The sequence below is a fragment of the Aptenodytes forsteri genome, unplaced genomic scaffold, assembly GCF_000699145.1.
Source record: "Aptenodytes forsteri isolate BGI_AS27 unplaced genomic scaffold, ASM69914v1 Scaffold398, whole genome shotgun sequence".
NCBI lineage: Eukaryota > Metazoa > Chordata > Aves > Sphenisciformes > Spheniscidae > Aptenodytes > Aptenodytes forsteri.
This window is the reverse complement of record NW_008794545.1, coordinates 173,432-186,478: the sequence shown is the minus strand read 5'-3', so window position 1 is coordinate 186,478 and position 13,047 is coordinate 173,432. Positions and strand designations below refer to the sequence as shown.

Below are 13,047 nucleotides of genomic sequence, written 5' to 3'. Positions count from 1 at the left end.
CACGGGCTGCAGGGGAATCTCTGCTCCGGCACCTGGAGCACCTCCTCCCCCCTCCTTCTTCACTGACCTGTGTCTGCAGAGTTGTTTCTCTCACATATTCTCTCTCCTCTCCCACAGCTGCTGTTGCACAGCGTTTTTTACCCTTTATTAAACATGTTACCACAGAGACGCTACCAACATCGCCGATGGGCTCAGCCTTGGCCAGCAGCGGGTCCATCTTGGAGCCGGCTGGCATTAGCTCTGTTGGACACAAGGGAAGCTTCTAGCAGCTTCTCACAGAAGCCACCCCTGTAGCCCCCCTGCTACTGGAACCTTGCCACGCAAACCCAATACAGAACCAGAGATTTTTTTTCTAATTACCATCACCCATCTTTTCCTTCTCATTCATTTTCATAAGAATGCCATCTAGATATGCTTTTCCATTACTCCTTTTTATTCATCTGATGTTTCAAAATTCGGTGCATCCACTGCAATTTCTGCAGTATTTATCTCAGTATTTTCTAAACAGGCAGATGCATAGTTAAACTACTTGTTAAGACTGTCTCTCGTGCTATGGACTGTTGACTTTTTCTGTAGAGATAAAAGGCGACAAACTTAACACTGCCTTCTGGACCTCAGAACGGATGTTTATGTACAGGTGACCTTCAGCCAGGGGCCATTTTATGAAGGAGGCACTGTATTTTTTTCCTCTCTTCCGAATATATAGAAGCTAGAGCTTATCTAAGGAAGAAGAGAAGAAAACCCACGAGATTCTTTCCCCTGCTTTGAATTTAAAAAAGCAGGCAAATTTGTATTGTGATAATTGGGTCTTTGCACTTTTTTCTGTCTGCAGTATCGTAGTTGATTTTTATATTATAGATATATAATATGTCACAAGCTAGAATATATAAAGGTACAATTTGATTAAACTTGATCAAATGGTCATTTTTTGCAGATAGAGCTGATTATAGGGCACGTGGAAGTTAGAAGACTTCCAGGTATAGAGCTTGAAATAAATTGGAACATAGAGTTTTGGACATGAAAGATTGGTGCAGAAGTTAAATATTTTCTGTAAGTAACTTAAATTTAGAATATAAAACCTTCTAGAGGCTATGAGAGTCAGAAAGTGGAGCTGGAGCAAAACTAATTTAGTAACATAAGTATATAGACTTTCTTCAATTTGTTTCTCCTTACATTTATATATACTTCATATAGCAGTATCAGTAGCATACAGGATATGTAATGTGGGTGACTTCACGTTTTGGGAATAACTTCTTTACTTCTGCATTCAGGATAATTAAGTCTATATTAGCAGAAGTTTTTTGCTTTTGCCAACAACAGCTGTGGTTGCTTAGGGCAAGAACCCCGTTTTTTACAGGTTAATTGAAAAAGCTCTGTCCCATGTATAATAAAATTGCTGCTGTGTTCTCTAAAGATGATGCTGTGTGCCCAAGTATAATAAGCCTAATTTGGAGAACAAAAGTTTTGTTTTCATGTTGATTTGGTATTTGAATACAATATGGAGTTCTTCGCCAAAGTTCAGTTTTACTCTCTCGTAAAGCATGAATTTGGGCAGATTCGGGTAGATTGGAAGTAGGAAGGGAAATGACATTAAACAGTGGCTTAGAATAACTTGAGATTTTGCAATTCTTCAGAAGTTAGGAACGTTCTGAGTTTAAATATCCTGACTCTGAAAAGTCATACTTAGAAAGACTTCCCGTCTTCCTTTTTAACTCAGTAAAACCATTGGTCAACACTTTATAACTTCATTCATGTCCTATACAGAAGGACGTTAAAAATCTGAAACCAAAATAGTTTTCGCCTTCTCAAGAATTAATCAGTGTTTGGAAATTAAGGCATAGTTTCCACAGTGCAGTTGTATCAGTAGTATTGTATCAGTGTACTAGTAATGGAGGGCAGTTAGTCTCGAGACCTCAAAACCAACTTCTTTGAAAATTCACCAGTATATATTCATTCTTCATTACAGGTAAAGATACGATGGAATCTTTTTTCTGTTCTCTGATGGCTTTTTACAGAATTGGATGCTTCCTTGTGACAGAGTGACATTTTTCTTTTAAGTTTACGTCCAGTGGCCAGGGCTTCTGTATTAGTATCATTAGCTTGCTGAATGTCCTTTGGTTAACTCAGTTTTGGGCTTAAGAATATAAGAAATATCCTGATTGATCAGACCACGAGTCTCTAAAGTCCAGTGCTCTGTGGCAGTTGCCCGGGCAGTGGCAACTGCAGATGCTGTTTCAAGAAAGGCTGCAGCAGGGAAGCCTCGCCACTTTCTGTGATCCGTTCCCCTCGTAACCCCCCAGCGTCCAGAATTGTCGTGCAGGATGTTAGAAAGCACATCCCTGCTTCATCTTTTTCGTGTTAGTGGATTTGATGCCCAGGAATTTGTCTAATCCTGTTTCTGAACATGATGGGTTTGTGAAGCGTGGGACAGTTGTGCATGTGAGTGATGCCGAAAGGATAAGCAGATCGTGTTCATTGGTAGAAGATGCTTGAAGAATATACACTGTAGCCTTTTTTTTTTTTTTTTTTTTTTTTAATGCTAGGCTTCCTTGAATCTTTCAGAACTAAGTATCTCAGTGCTCAAATACTCATTTTTCCCTCCACAACCCATAAGACAGAAGAAAGGAGAACTGAGCCAATGGGCATGTTGCAGTAGTATTATAATTACTACTACTACTTTTTTTTTTTTTTTTAAACCAACTGGTTCACTCTGAGTGGATAGTTAGTAACATTCTTGCTGGAAGAGGAGGCAAGGTAGGAAAGTGTGTTTATAGAAGAAAGGCTACTTGCTTTGGGTTGGGATTTTCTTTTTCGAAATATTTCAAATGTGCTTCTCCCTGCATTTAAACTCAGAGTTTTGTTCTGAACAATTTCAGCTGAGCTTGAAGGACAGGAACATTAACTGCAGTACATGCCTTGGGAATGGCTCAAAAGCTAATCTCTGACACCGATGCGTTCTTCCCTGCCCCTGAATTTAAATGTACGTCAAACAGAATCTTGTAATGGCATAGTGGCTAAGGATGTACAGCTTGCATTTGCGTGTCCAGATAAACATCTTGCATTAAAATTTCGGGAGAGAATGTCAGAAAATTAAGTAAAATTAATTGCACTTCCAAAATATTTCAGAAGAACAAACCTAACGTTATTATGTTGAGCTTTTATTTTAAAATTATGGCTTTGGACCATATAATTAGGGAATGAAGGCCTATTTTAACTACCTGTTGTAATATAACATCTTTGAGATTAACATTAAAATGAGCTTGAGAAGAGAAACAACAGATGGGAATATACAGAATAGGAGGAAGAGTGGGTAACGCTAGAAGGTCATAGAAGAGCGTGCACTGTGTGAATGGCACTGTTTGTAGTCTAAAGGGTGGCTCCGACTATGTAAGCAAAGGCAGTGCGTACACAGCGGCTGGCAAAAATACTGATTGGAGTCAGATCTCGGACAGATGAAGAATTTCCTAATTTTTCAGCTATTGGTATGCAAGATGAATTTTTTTAAATTGTATGTGCCATGCTGGGGAACTTGGACTGGAGTCCAGCACAGAAATGTTGTGAACTGTTTTACAGAAGATTGCAGCTGGTATTGTGCTCATTTACTGTTTCTCCCAGATAGCGAAAGGGTCTTTCAACACAAAATTGTTGCAACATGTGTCCATTAATATTAGGTCATACTTGTTCCCCACCCCCCGCAAGGCTATGATATAACTCTGGAAATTTCCTTACAGGGTATTTAGCTGGTGCATGATAAGTATATCAGAAATCTTTGTTGTTTTAACAGGCATGGGCTTAGCTTACTTTATCTTAGGCAGTTTGCTTGTTTTAATCCTGTCCGTTTGTCTTTGAACATACCAAAATCTGTTTGGTTTTTATTTTTCTTTAAAATACTGAATTTGCAATGGTATTGGAAACACTAAAAGCTAGTCTCATTTTGAAGGACTTTTATCATGGTGGTTTAAAAAATATCCAAAAAAAGACTGACTAAATTGGACAGCTGGCTCATCATATACTTGTGATGACTTAAATTTGTGTATAAAAATTCCAGTTTACCAAGCAGTTTAGAGAAGGCAGTACATGTAAGCATCATTTTAGTCCTGCAGTAAATTCATAAAAATTTTCAATTCACAAAATTTCTACTGAAAATTCCATTTGTATGTAATTGCTGTCAAGGCAGGTGCATTAAATTTATCCCCAAGGTGAAATCTAGCTTCATAGTTTTGCTTACTATTGGTGAACAGCTATTGCCAAGTCTTGATACCTGCAGTTTAAACAGTCCCTTCATCCCTTTTAGGATGAAAGAAGTTTTTTCAGCAGATGGCTTGGGGTGGGTTGGTTTTAAACTGAGTAATCTGTACAGGTCTTCTGTCAGTTCCACCACTAAAACTTTCACTTTGTCAACAGAAGACAGTATAAATAGGAGTCTTCTTGAAAGAACAAGATAAAAGAAAAGTGATTTTTACCTGGAGTATGTGCATGTAATGTGTGGGATGGAGGGAATCTTTATTTGGAATTACAAATCAAAATTCTCTGTGGAAAAAACCCTGGCTTTAAATGAAAGAACTGTGCATCAGAGTAAAAAATGTATTGTCAAGAGAAACTCAAGTTTTAATTCTTTATCTTCAGTGCTCACCATGGCCTGATACTCCTACAACATTTGTAAACAACAGTCCTACTCCTGCTCCAACTTTTACCTCTGCTCAGCATAATACCTACAGTGTCCCAGACAGGTAGGTTTCTTTTCTGTATCCTAATTAAAGATAACATTTTAAAATGAGGCTTATTCAAAAGTGTTTTCTGAGTAAATCTAGGAGCTTGCAACTGTTTTCTGGTTCCACTGAGGAATGAGAGATTGTTTTGACCTATATGTTTATTTTAGAGTTTGACACTTACATCATGTGATTCAATTATAACATACTTACTTCTGCTGCAACATTTTTCTTTCTCACTATACATAGCTGGAAACTTTTCTTCTTGTCCTTTGCCATATAACAAATACTTTACATTTTAACTATTCTAACTTAGTCCTTGTCTATGGAAACTATTTAGCTTTTTTCAGTAAGAACAGTCTTCGTTCCCCTCATACACAGTTAATATAATTTGCAAGAAAAACCCCCAGCAATAATCTTTACAAGCTTTTCAACAGAAATTGTATTGGTAAAAACATTTTGTATTGAGGCATTAATGAAACTACTGTAATTAAACTTGGGTGATCAAGGAATGATTTATAGTGGTATTGTCTGTTTTGTCTGCCTTGCATTTTACTACCTCTTCCTCAGTCACCCTTTAAGACAGATAAGTGGCCCTATAACCTCCCGTGAGTGTTGGTAAAGCTGCTTCTCCAGATGATGAAGAATACACAGAATAGGAACCAGATGACTTGCATATTGAAGTGTGATGATCTTTCTCTTGAGCTTAACTTGTGTTTCACTCTATGCAGCGTTTAATTTGTCTTTCAACAGTGATATTTCTTGTTTTGGGAATTGCAAGTTATTTTTCAGCAATGCTTAAACATTTTGCGTAATAAAATTCTAGTAATACTTTCTTTCCTCCCCCCCCCCCCCCCCTTTCTATCTGTAGCAATTCTTCCTCCCCAAATCATCAAGGAGATGGAACCTCTCAAGGGTCTGGAGATGTGAGTGTTTGCTTTCTGGTACTGATCACACCTATATTTGTATATTTGTGTCAGAACATTTGATTTATACATACCTTGATATTAATAGGTACTGAGGAAGTGTTTAACTGAGGGAGGTTTTTTTAATGGTTTTGGGGTTTTTTTTAATATCCAAATTATCATATTTGATCTTATTTCTTACAGCAGCTTCATCCTTCAGCCACAATCCAGGAAACTCAGCAATGGTTGCTCAAGCATAGGTTCTCTACCTATACGAGGCTTTTTTCAAATTTCTCAGGTATCTATAGTTTACTTTTTTATTTAGAGTCTTTCTTTGTGTTAGTGAGCAAGTTTTGTGTGGGAAAATAATTCTCTAAGAACAAAATGGCATCAATATTTATTGTAATTTACTAATTTACTTATTAAATGTCCAATTTGCATTGAAAGGCATTTTTTTTCTAGTTGTGTTTTGCACAAATTCACCCTAACACCCAAAAGTGAAGCTAGGTTTTTTTCTCTGACGATAGTTCACAAAATCATTTTAACCTTGATTAGTCCTTTGAGAAAAATAAATGGATTTGGTGAGCCAGACCAGCAGGCCATCTATTTTGCTATGCCATTTCCTAATGGCAGCCAGATCTCAAAGAAGGTGCAAGAAATTGCTAACATCTGCCCCATGTTACATCTTTTCTTAGGAGTTAAATTTAATGGTAGTATATAAAGCTTTCATCCTTCCAAACTCTGAAGCTGTGAATAGTCGTCTTATTCACAGAAATGACAAATTCTTTTTTGTATCGAACTCTGCTTCAGTGCCACGCAACAGGAGAATGCCTTTACCTACATGTATTTTTCTTTTTTTTGTTGTTTTTGTTTTTTCATTTCAGCAGAATGTATGATTGCTCTTCCTTAAACGTGTGTCAGTGTAGTTTCCACTGTATGTATGGAAGCAAGAAACAGCAATAGATGCACCATCTGGGGCTGTGATTTGCTGTTTGCTTCTTTAATCCTCCATGTAATTGTGCAGAGCGGGATGACACAGTACACACCATGAGTAAAATTCCTTCTCGGTTTTCTTTGGTGAGACCTGATGGGGAGAATCTGATGAATAATTCCTACGCTCTGCCTCTTAGCTTAGCTCATGCTTCTGCCAGAATTCCCTTTGTACCAGGCATCTTCCCTGGTCAAGACCACGATCGGTCAAGGCCGAAAGTACAGATTCTCTAAGGTGGCATTCTTGAAATCTGTAAGACTCGAAGTTTTGTCTTTTCTGTAGCTAATTAATTCTGTTTGCTGTTGCCTAATGTTTTGTGCCTAAAATTCATACTGTTTTCTGCTAGGATGTACAAGTTCTGAGAAATAAGCTCACATTTAGCCTTTCTGAACAAGCTGTGAAGGTGTCATCCGAGCCTGAGAAAGGAAGTTCTGCAATCTCACTAATGAATGAGACAGTATTTGCAGCACCTTCCTCAGCAAACACTATGGAAACGTGGTGTTGGTAAAAGTAATTTATGTATAGTTCCGGTGACATCAATATGGGCAGCAATAACTAAAATTTTGTAAACTACTGCTAATAATAATATAGTAATACAACAAAAATAACTACGGTTTTGAGACCCCAGGGGTCCACGATGTTTTCCTATGCACAGGCAGTATGACTTCTCCAAATAAAAACTGACCAGACCTCGAGATGATAGTGAGGCCTCTGGAAAAACTGCAGCTTTTGGTACACAAGAACATGATTTCTTTGAGGGAAAAAACAAATTGGTGCCGTCCTGGGATTCCCTCCTCGGTGTGGCTCAGTACGCCTTCTAGCAAAGCAACCTGTTCTTGTACGTCAGCGGGCAGCACTGCCGCAAGCTTCCCTGGAACCAACAGCACCTACCAGCTCATCAAGACTGACACACTACGGCTCCTTAGTTAATCAGTGACACGATTTTCTTTTGAATACCATGGACCCTGATGGAAAAGCACAATATTTTATAGTCAACCCTTGTAGTGTTGGAAATTGACCATTTATTCTTCTGCTGCTGGTTAGTTTTTGATCTGTGCTTCTTGTATCGTGATTGCTAAGCTTTCTCGGTAAACTTCAGTACCAGATTTCTGACAAAGACTCTTGGAAAACTTTTAAAGCAGTTCTTCTTTTTCATCATTATCTTTATATGTTTATAGAAGTCAAATAGTGGCTGGCTGACAGATTTTCTTTGAAGCAAGAGGTGTAGTGTAGCTTTTTTAGTACTTCTTCAGGTGTGGTGGGTTTTTTTATTACAGTACTTAAGGGCTATGATGACAAATTATTTTTGCTGGCTTTTACCTATGCATTCCTCGATCGTCTATGGAGTATTTTCATGAATAAAGACTATCTTTTTTTTTCCTGTCCTCCCACTCATCTATTACAGTGGCTGATTTTTCAGACCGTTTTCTTTGTTGACACCCATGCTGCTTCTAAGAAGGATCCTTCCTTCCATTTTGTGTCTAGATCTGCTTAGTATCTTTCATTGCAGCTTCTTTTTCTAAAGTACATGTTCGGGGAAGCAGTTGTTTTCACAGACCACTTATTCCCAGGATCATTTAAAAAAGCCCCGCTTTTGGTTGGAAGCATCCCATAACCTGGATATACCCCATACGCTGCTGATTTACTGATTTGACCACACTGATTTAGTTATGCCAGCCTTTAGCAGCATCTTCTATAAATGAGTGCATTGTGGTAACTTAAGTGCATAGAGGATACGATGCATTAGCTGAATGTCTGGGATGATTCATGGAGTGTCACTGCATGTTATTGCATGCAAGAAACCATCAAATGTCTTGGCTCTGTATTTTCTGTGTGTCTAAAATACATTAACCTGGGTGTCAGTCAAAACTTTGAGTCATTTAAGCCATTGCCTGGATAGAACAATCATCTGTCTCTACCAAAACTGTGTGCCTCGCAGACTTTGTACTTTTTTGAAGGTGTGAACACTGTCAAGTGAAACTAACCACCTTTGGAAAATTGGTCGGTTTTCCTTAGTGCCAGCTAGGGCCTACTCTAAATTTTACTTGCTTGTTTGTGTTTGCAGGATTCCATTTTTATAATGGTGGAGTTTGTTATTCTTGGCTTAAATGAACATACGATTTATTTTAAAAAGTATAGATGTTCTAAAATAAACTTCATACAATCACGTTTCTCCAGGTGCTGATTTATTAAAGCTGACAAGAGAAGACCTGGTACAAATCTGTGGTCCAGCCGATGGAATTCGGCTATATAATGCACTGAAATCCAGGTAATACATCGAATGTGAGGTTGAGTGGGTTTTGTTCTGTCGGTTACTAGAATCCCCCGTCCTTAGAATTGGGAGCTCTGGGAAGTCAGTGTCAGGATGGGCCCCGATGCCTGGGTGAGCTGTCTCAGGAATTGGCAGCAGCATGTTTAAAAAGAGCCTCCTGGGTACGCCTTCAGGGCAGACCCCCGATGAGACGCAGGCACTGACGAGTTCAGAGGCAGGCTGTAAGGCTGCTACCAATGCAGTTGGGCACTGCCGACTTCTTGGAAACAGATGGATTTGTTGCCAAGACACAAAACTCCTCGCTTAGGGGAGCTAAGAACAACCCGAGGCCTTCTGAGGTTACAAGTGTGGCATGCTAACACAGACAGCATCCCAACTGATGTATCCGATTCTGACTGAAATGGGTATTTGTTACCATTGACCTTTGTAAGAATCGTCATCGTTACTCAGTAGTTATGTTCCAGGATTCCAACAAGCAGCGTCTTGATGAACTCGGAATTGATGGAAGTTTTGTTAAAATGCGGTAGCATCTGAGAGACCACTTACCATTATATTAATTTTGTGGGTGGTTGGGTTTTTTTGGTCAGTGAAAGAAAACATTTCACATATACTGTTACGCACAACAAATCTACATTTGCGGCATATCAGTTTCCGTATTTCCAGGGCAAGTAACCTTTTCTCTGACACGTGATTTGTTTGAATTGCAGGTCTGTTAGGCCCCGTTTAACAATCTATGTCTGTCAGGAGCCATTAAGGAGCATACAACTGGAAAGACAAGATGCAGGCAATGGCGATAGCAGCAATGGTGCAATATACGGTATGGCGCATAGGGGGTCTCTTAGCATACCATTTCTGTGTCTTAAAAAGTCTAAAACAAGGTAGATGGGAAGGAAGAAAGAAAAATAGTGAGGAGGCAGAGTTTCTGTTTCTGGTGTATACAGAGAAACCATAGGAAGTTGTATTCAGAACAACATTGCTGTTTTAACATTGCATGGGATGAGCAGAACCTTAAAACCTCTCGAGGTTAAATCACTGATTTTTTTTTCAGTCCATTGATAAAACTAACTGTAGTTACATGGTAATTAATTAAGGAGCTCTCAAACTAGCGGTGCTATGTTGTTACAGCTAAGGTATTAACCAGATGCATGTAGGTGCATGTAAAAGCTGCGCGCAAATAGAATCATAGAATCATTAAGGTTGGAAAAGACCTCTAAGATCATCGAGTCCAACCGTCAACCCAACACCACCATGCCCAATAAATGCCCGTAAATAAAACGCTTAGATTCTTTCCCATTGTCAGTTAGGTTTTGCTGTCATTTTCTGTGCAACTGAACTAAAACTGGTAGAGCTTGGACAAGGAAAAACAGCCAAGCAGCGTACGGGCTCGTGATTTCAGTATTATTTTCCTGAGAGATAGCTGTTGTTTCGACACAGATGGGAACTTAATATTTAATTGTAAATCCGTGTCAATCTTACAATTAAGAGAATGGAGCTGTTTGAAATGGTTCTTTTCTTGCTCTTGAGTGACGAGACCTCCCTCCCCAACCAACTGAAATCTGTATAGGCTGCTGCTGTAATAATAGTAGTTGTGTATTTTCCATGCAAGAATTGAGGTGGAGGAGGATCTGTAAATAGGGTACTATCTCTGCCAAATACACATTTTCCCTCTGGATATCTCCAGTCTTTGGTTTGGGACAGAAGAATGTGCAAACATGGAGCTGCCAAGGGCTTCTAGCACTATTAAAGCCATAGAGCTGTAAATACAGCATCAAACTGAATAGCTGCTTTGTCTTACTGTTCTGTTTGTTTGCGGTGTTGCGTTCCCGCCCCGCCACCCTTCAGCTCTGAGATGATCTGTAAGAAATTTATTCAGACAGTTGATAAAGGCTTTCTTTACCAAAAAAAAAAAAAACCTACATCCTTATTTAAAGCAACAGTGTAGTGGTGTAAGTCAGACGTATTCCCTGCTTCTTTTGAGACGGTCCAAAAGGACTTCCAAAGTCATCTTTAGGTGACTCTCTGAAGCGCCATTTAAGTCTGTTTGGCATTGCTGTGCCTTTTTGTGCAGGATACAGGAAAAAATGTGGAAGCTGCTTTTGGTATCAGAGCAAACAGAAGCCTCCCCCTTGTCAGGGAGGTGTGCCTGTGACTTTACCTTGAAAGAAGAGTCATGGCAGTTCATGCTTCTTAGCGAGAAGAGGGGGAGAGTAAAGTAAAGGTTTCTAGCTTTTAAAATTTTTTAAAGCCCGGGGTATAAACAAATTCAGATTTTTTCATACAGCTACTTATCAATTAGTTATCAATTAGTACCGTGCTTATTTAAATATATTTTTTTTCTTGTAGTTTATCATGCAATCTACTTAGAAGAAATGGCAGCCTCAGAAGTCACACGCAAGCTTGCTTTGGCATTTAATATTCCTTTGCATCAGATCAACCAGGTTTACAGACAGGGTCCCACAGGTATCCACATTCTTGTTAGTGATCAGGTAATGGAAATTTTATTTTCTTGACAAATTGTACTTACGAATTAAATAGAATGGAGGGTTTTCTTAAGCTTGCTTCTTTATTACTGTTTTTTCTGTTCGATAATGCAACCTAGTATTTTCAGACATTGAGTATTTTTTCCTTTACATTAAAATGAGCAGTAGGATCCTTTAAATGTCACTCTTCCTCTACCTGAATAAACTCAAATTATGAGAAGAGAAGGGCAACTGGTCTATATAGTTCTGACATGCCACAGTAATTACTTAGTATGTATTTCTTTTGAACATGCCCAAAGGCAGGGAGCATTTAAATACTGTTGAACTCGGCTTATTCAAGCATCTGCTACACATATTTAGAGTTCCAAAAACACAGCCAACAGTAATAGGGCTCCCAACTGGTTGTCACATGATTAACAAGCAGTATTTTGACAGTAATGTATTTTCATTTAATTTGGTATATGCTTGTCACTTGCTGAATAAAACCAAAAATACGCAACTGCTTATAAAAGGCTGTGTTGAATATCCGGTGTCTTTATTTTTTGCATTGGTCATACTCGGGTCACACTCAAAACTTCTTTTTTTTTTTTCAGATGGTTCAAAACTTTCAAGATGAGAGTTGTTTCTTATTCACCACAATAAAAGGTACGGTGTCTTTTCTGACAGTCTAAAACATGATTGTTTATTCTACCAAGGAGCCACCTTTAAAGCAGAGTACTATTCTAGTAAAACTTCACCAAGCAAAGAGTAATGGCAGATCCAGTGAAGGCTGACTTGCGAAATAAAACAAAACAAAAATCTGCATACAGTAGTGGCCGAAAATATCCATGAGTTCCTCCTCTCTTAGCCAGGCCTTTCAGCCTCTGCGTAGCACCTCAGTCCTTTCTCCAAGCTTTCGGTTCAGAACCAGTGCAGCACTCGGTAACAAACCTCATTTAAAGTTCAGTCAACCATCACCAAACAGTGCATGCTGTTAGTAATAGTCGAGAATGGTGATGTTTCAGAATAATTAAAAAAAAAATAATAATCCTGGAAGTAGTACCTCTGAAATGGTAACCGAGTCCCGACAGTTGGCAGAACTGAGTATAAAATCCTGTTCTCTCATTGCTAGTAAATAATCATCTTCAGTAGGTTGTTGCTGTAGGCAGGACGTGGCTGTTTTGCTGGGAAGGCTACAGCGCGTTTCCTCTGCCTAACAAAGACTCGCTCTCGTAAGGCCGTTGTTTAGCATCGACTAGTAGACTTGAACGGGAGCATTCACAGAACAAACTCCTCCGCCCCAGCCCATGCTGTCAAATGGGCGGAATCATCTTAGTTGTACGCATGCGGTGCAGCTGGGATGCAGCCAACCTTGGGCCACAAACATTGTTGTTCAGGCTTCCTCAATGTGTGTTGTGAGTCCCCCCCTTGAAACACCAGGTGTTTGAGATGAATCCCACGCCTTCCTAGGAGTCCAGTTTATTTCTGGTAAAAGGTGCCAGGAAATTGCTATAACCAGTGGACAAGTTTGACTCCGTGCAAATTTTACCTACAGAAACGGTCCCAACTTTGAAGATCCAATTACAAATTGTCAGTTGTAACGTTTTTGTTCAGCACAAGTAGGAGCTTTTTAAAAGCTCTGTTTTTCCTGTAGATGAGCTGTATCTTTAAAGTCTGCTTCACTTTATCAGCATCCTAACTTGAAACTAAG

At 39.0% G+C, this 13,047-nt stretch overlaps 1 protein-coding gene across 1 annotated transcript in view; it reads left to right on the top strand.

Moving 5' to 3' along the window:
* Positions 1-13,047, top strand: part of UBP1 (upstream binding protein 1 (LBP-1a)) — a 48,717-nt gene that overhangs the window by 33,276 nt on the left and 2,394 nt on the right. The window contains exons 11-17 of the mRNA XM_009272433.1: positions 4,627-4,730; positions 5,581-5,635; positions 5,822-5,912; positions 8,784-8,874; positions 9,585-9,694; positions 11,221-11,363; positions 11,951-12,002. Of these exons, the coding sequence (XP_009270708.1) occupies positions 4,627-4,730; positions 5,581-5,635; positions 5,822-5,912; positions 8,784-8,874; positions 9,585-9,694; positions 11,221-11,363; positions 11,951-12,002 (646 nt within the window). The remainder of the gene's footprint in view (positions 1-4,626; positions 4,731-5,580; positions 5,636-5,821; positions 5,913-8,783; positions 8,875-9,584; positions 9,695-11,220; positions 11,364-11,950; positions 12,003-13,047) is intronic.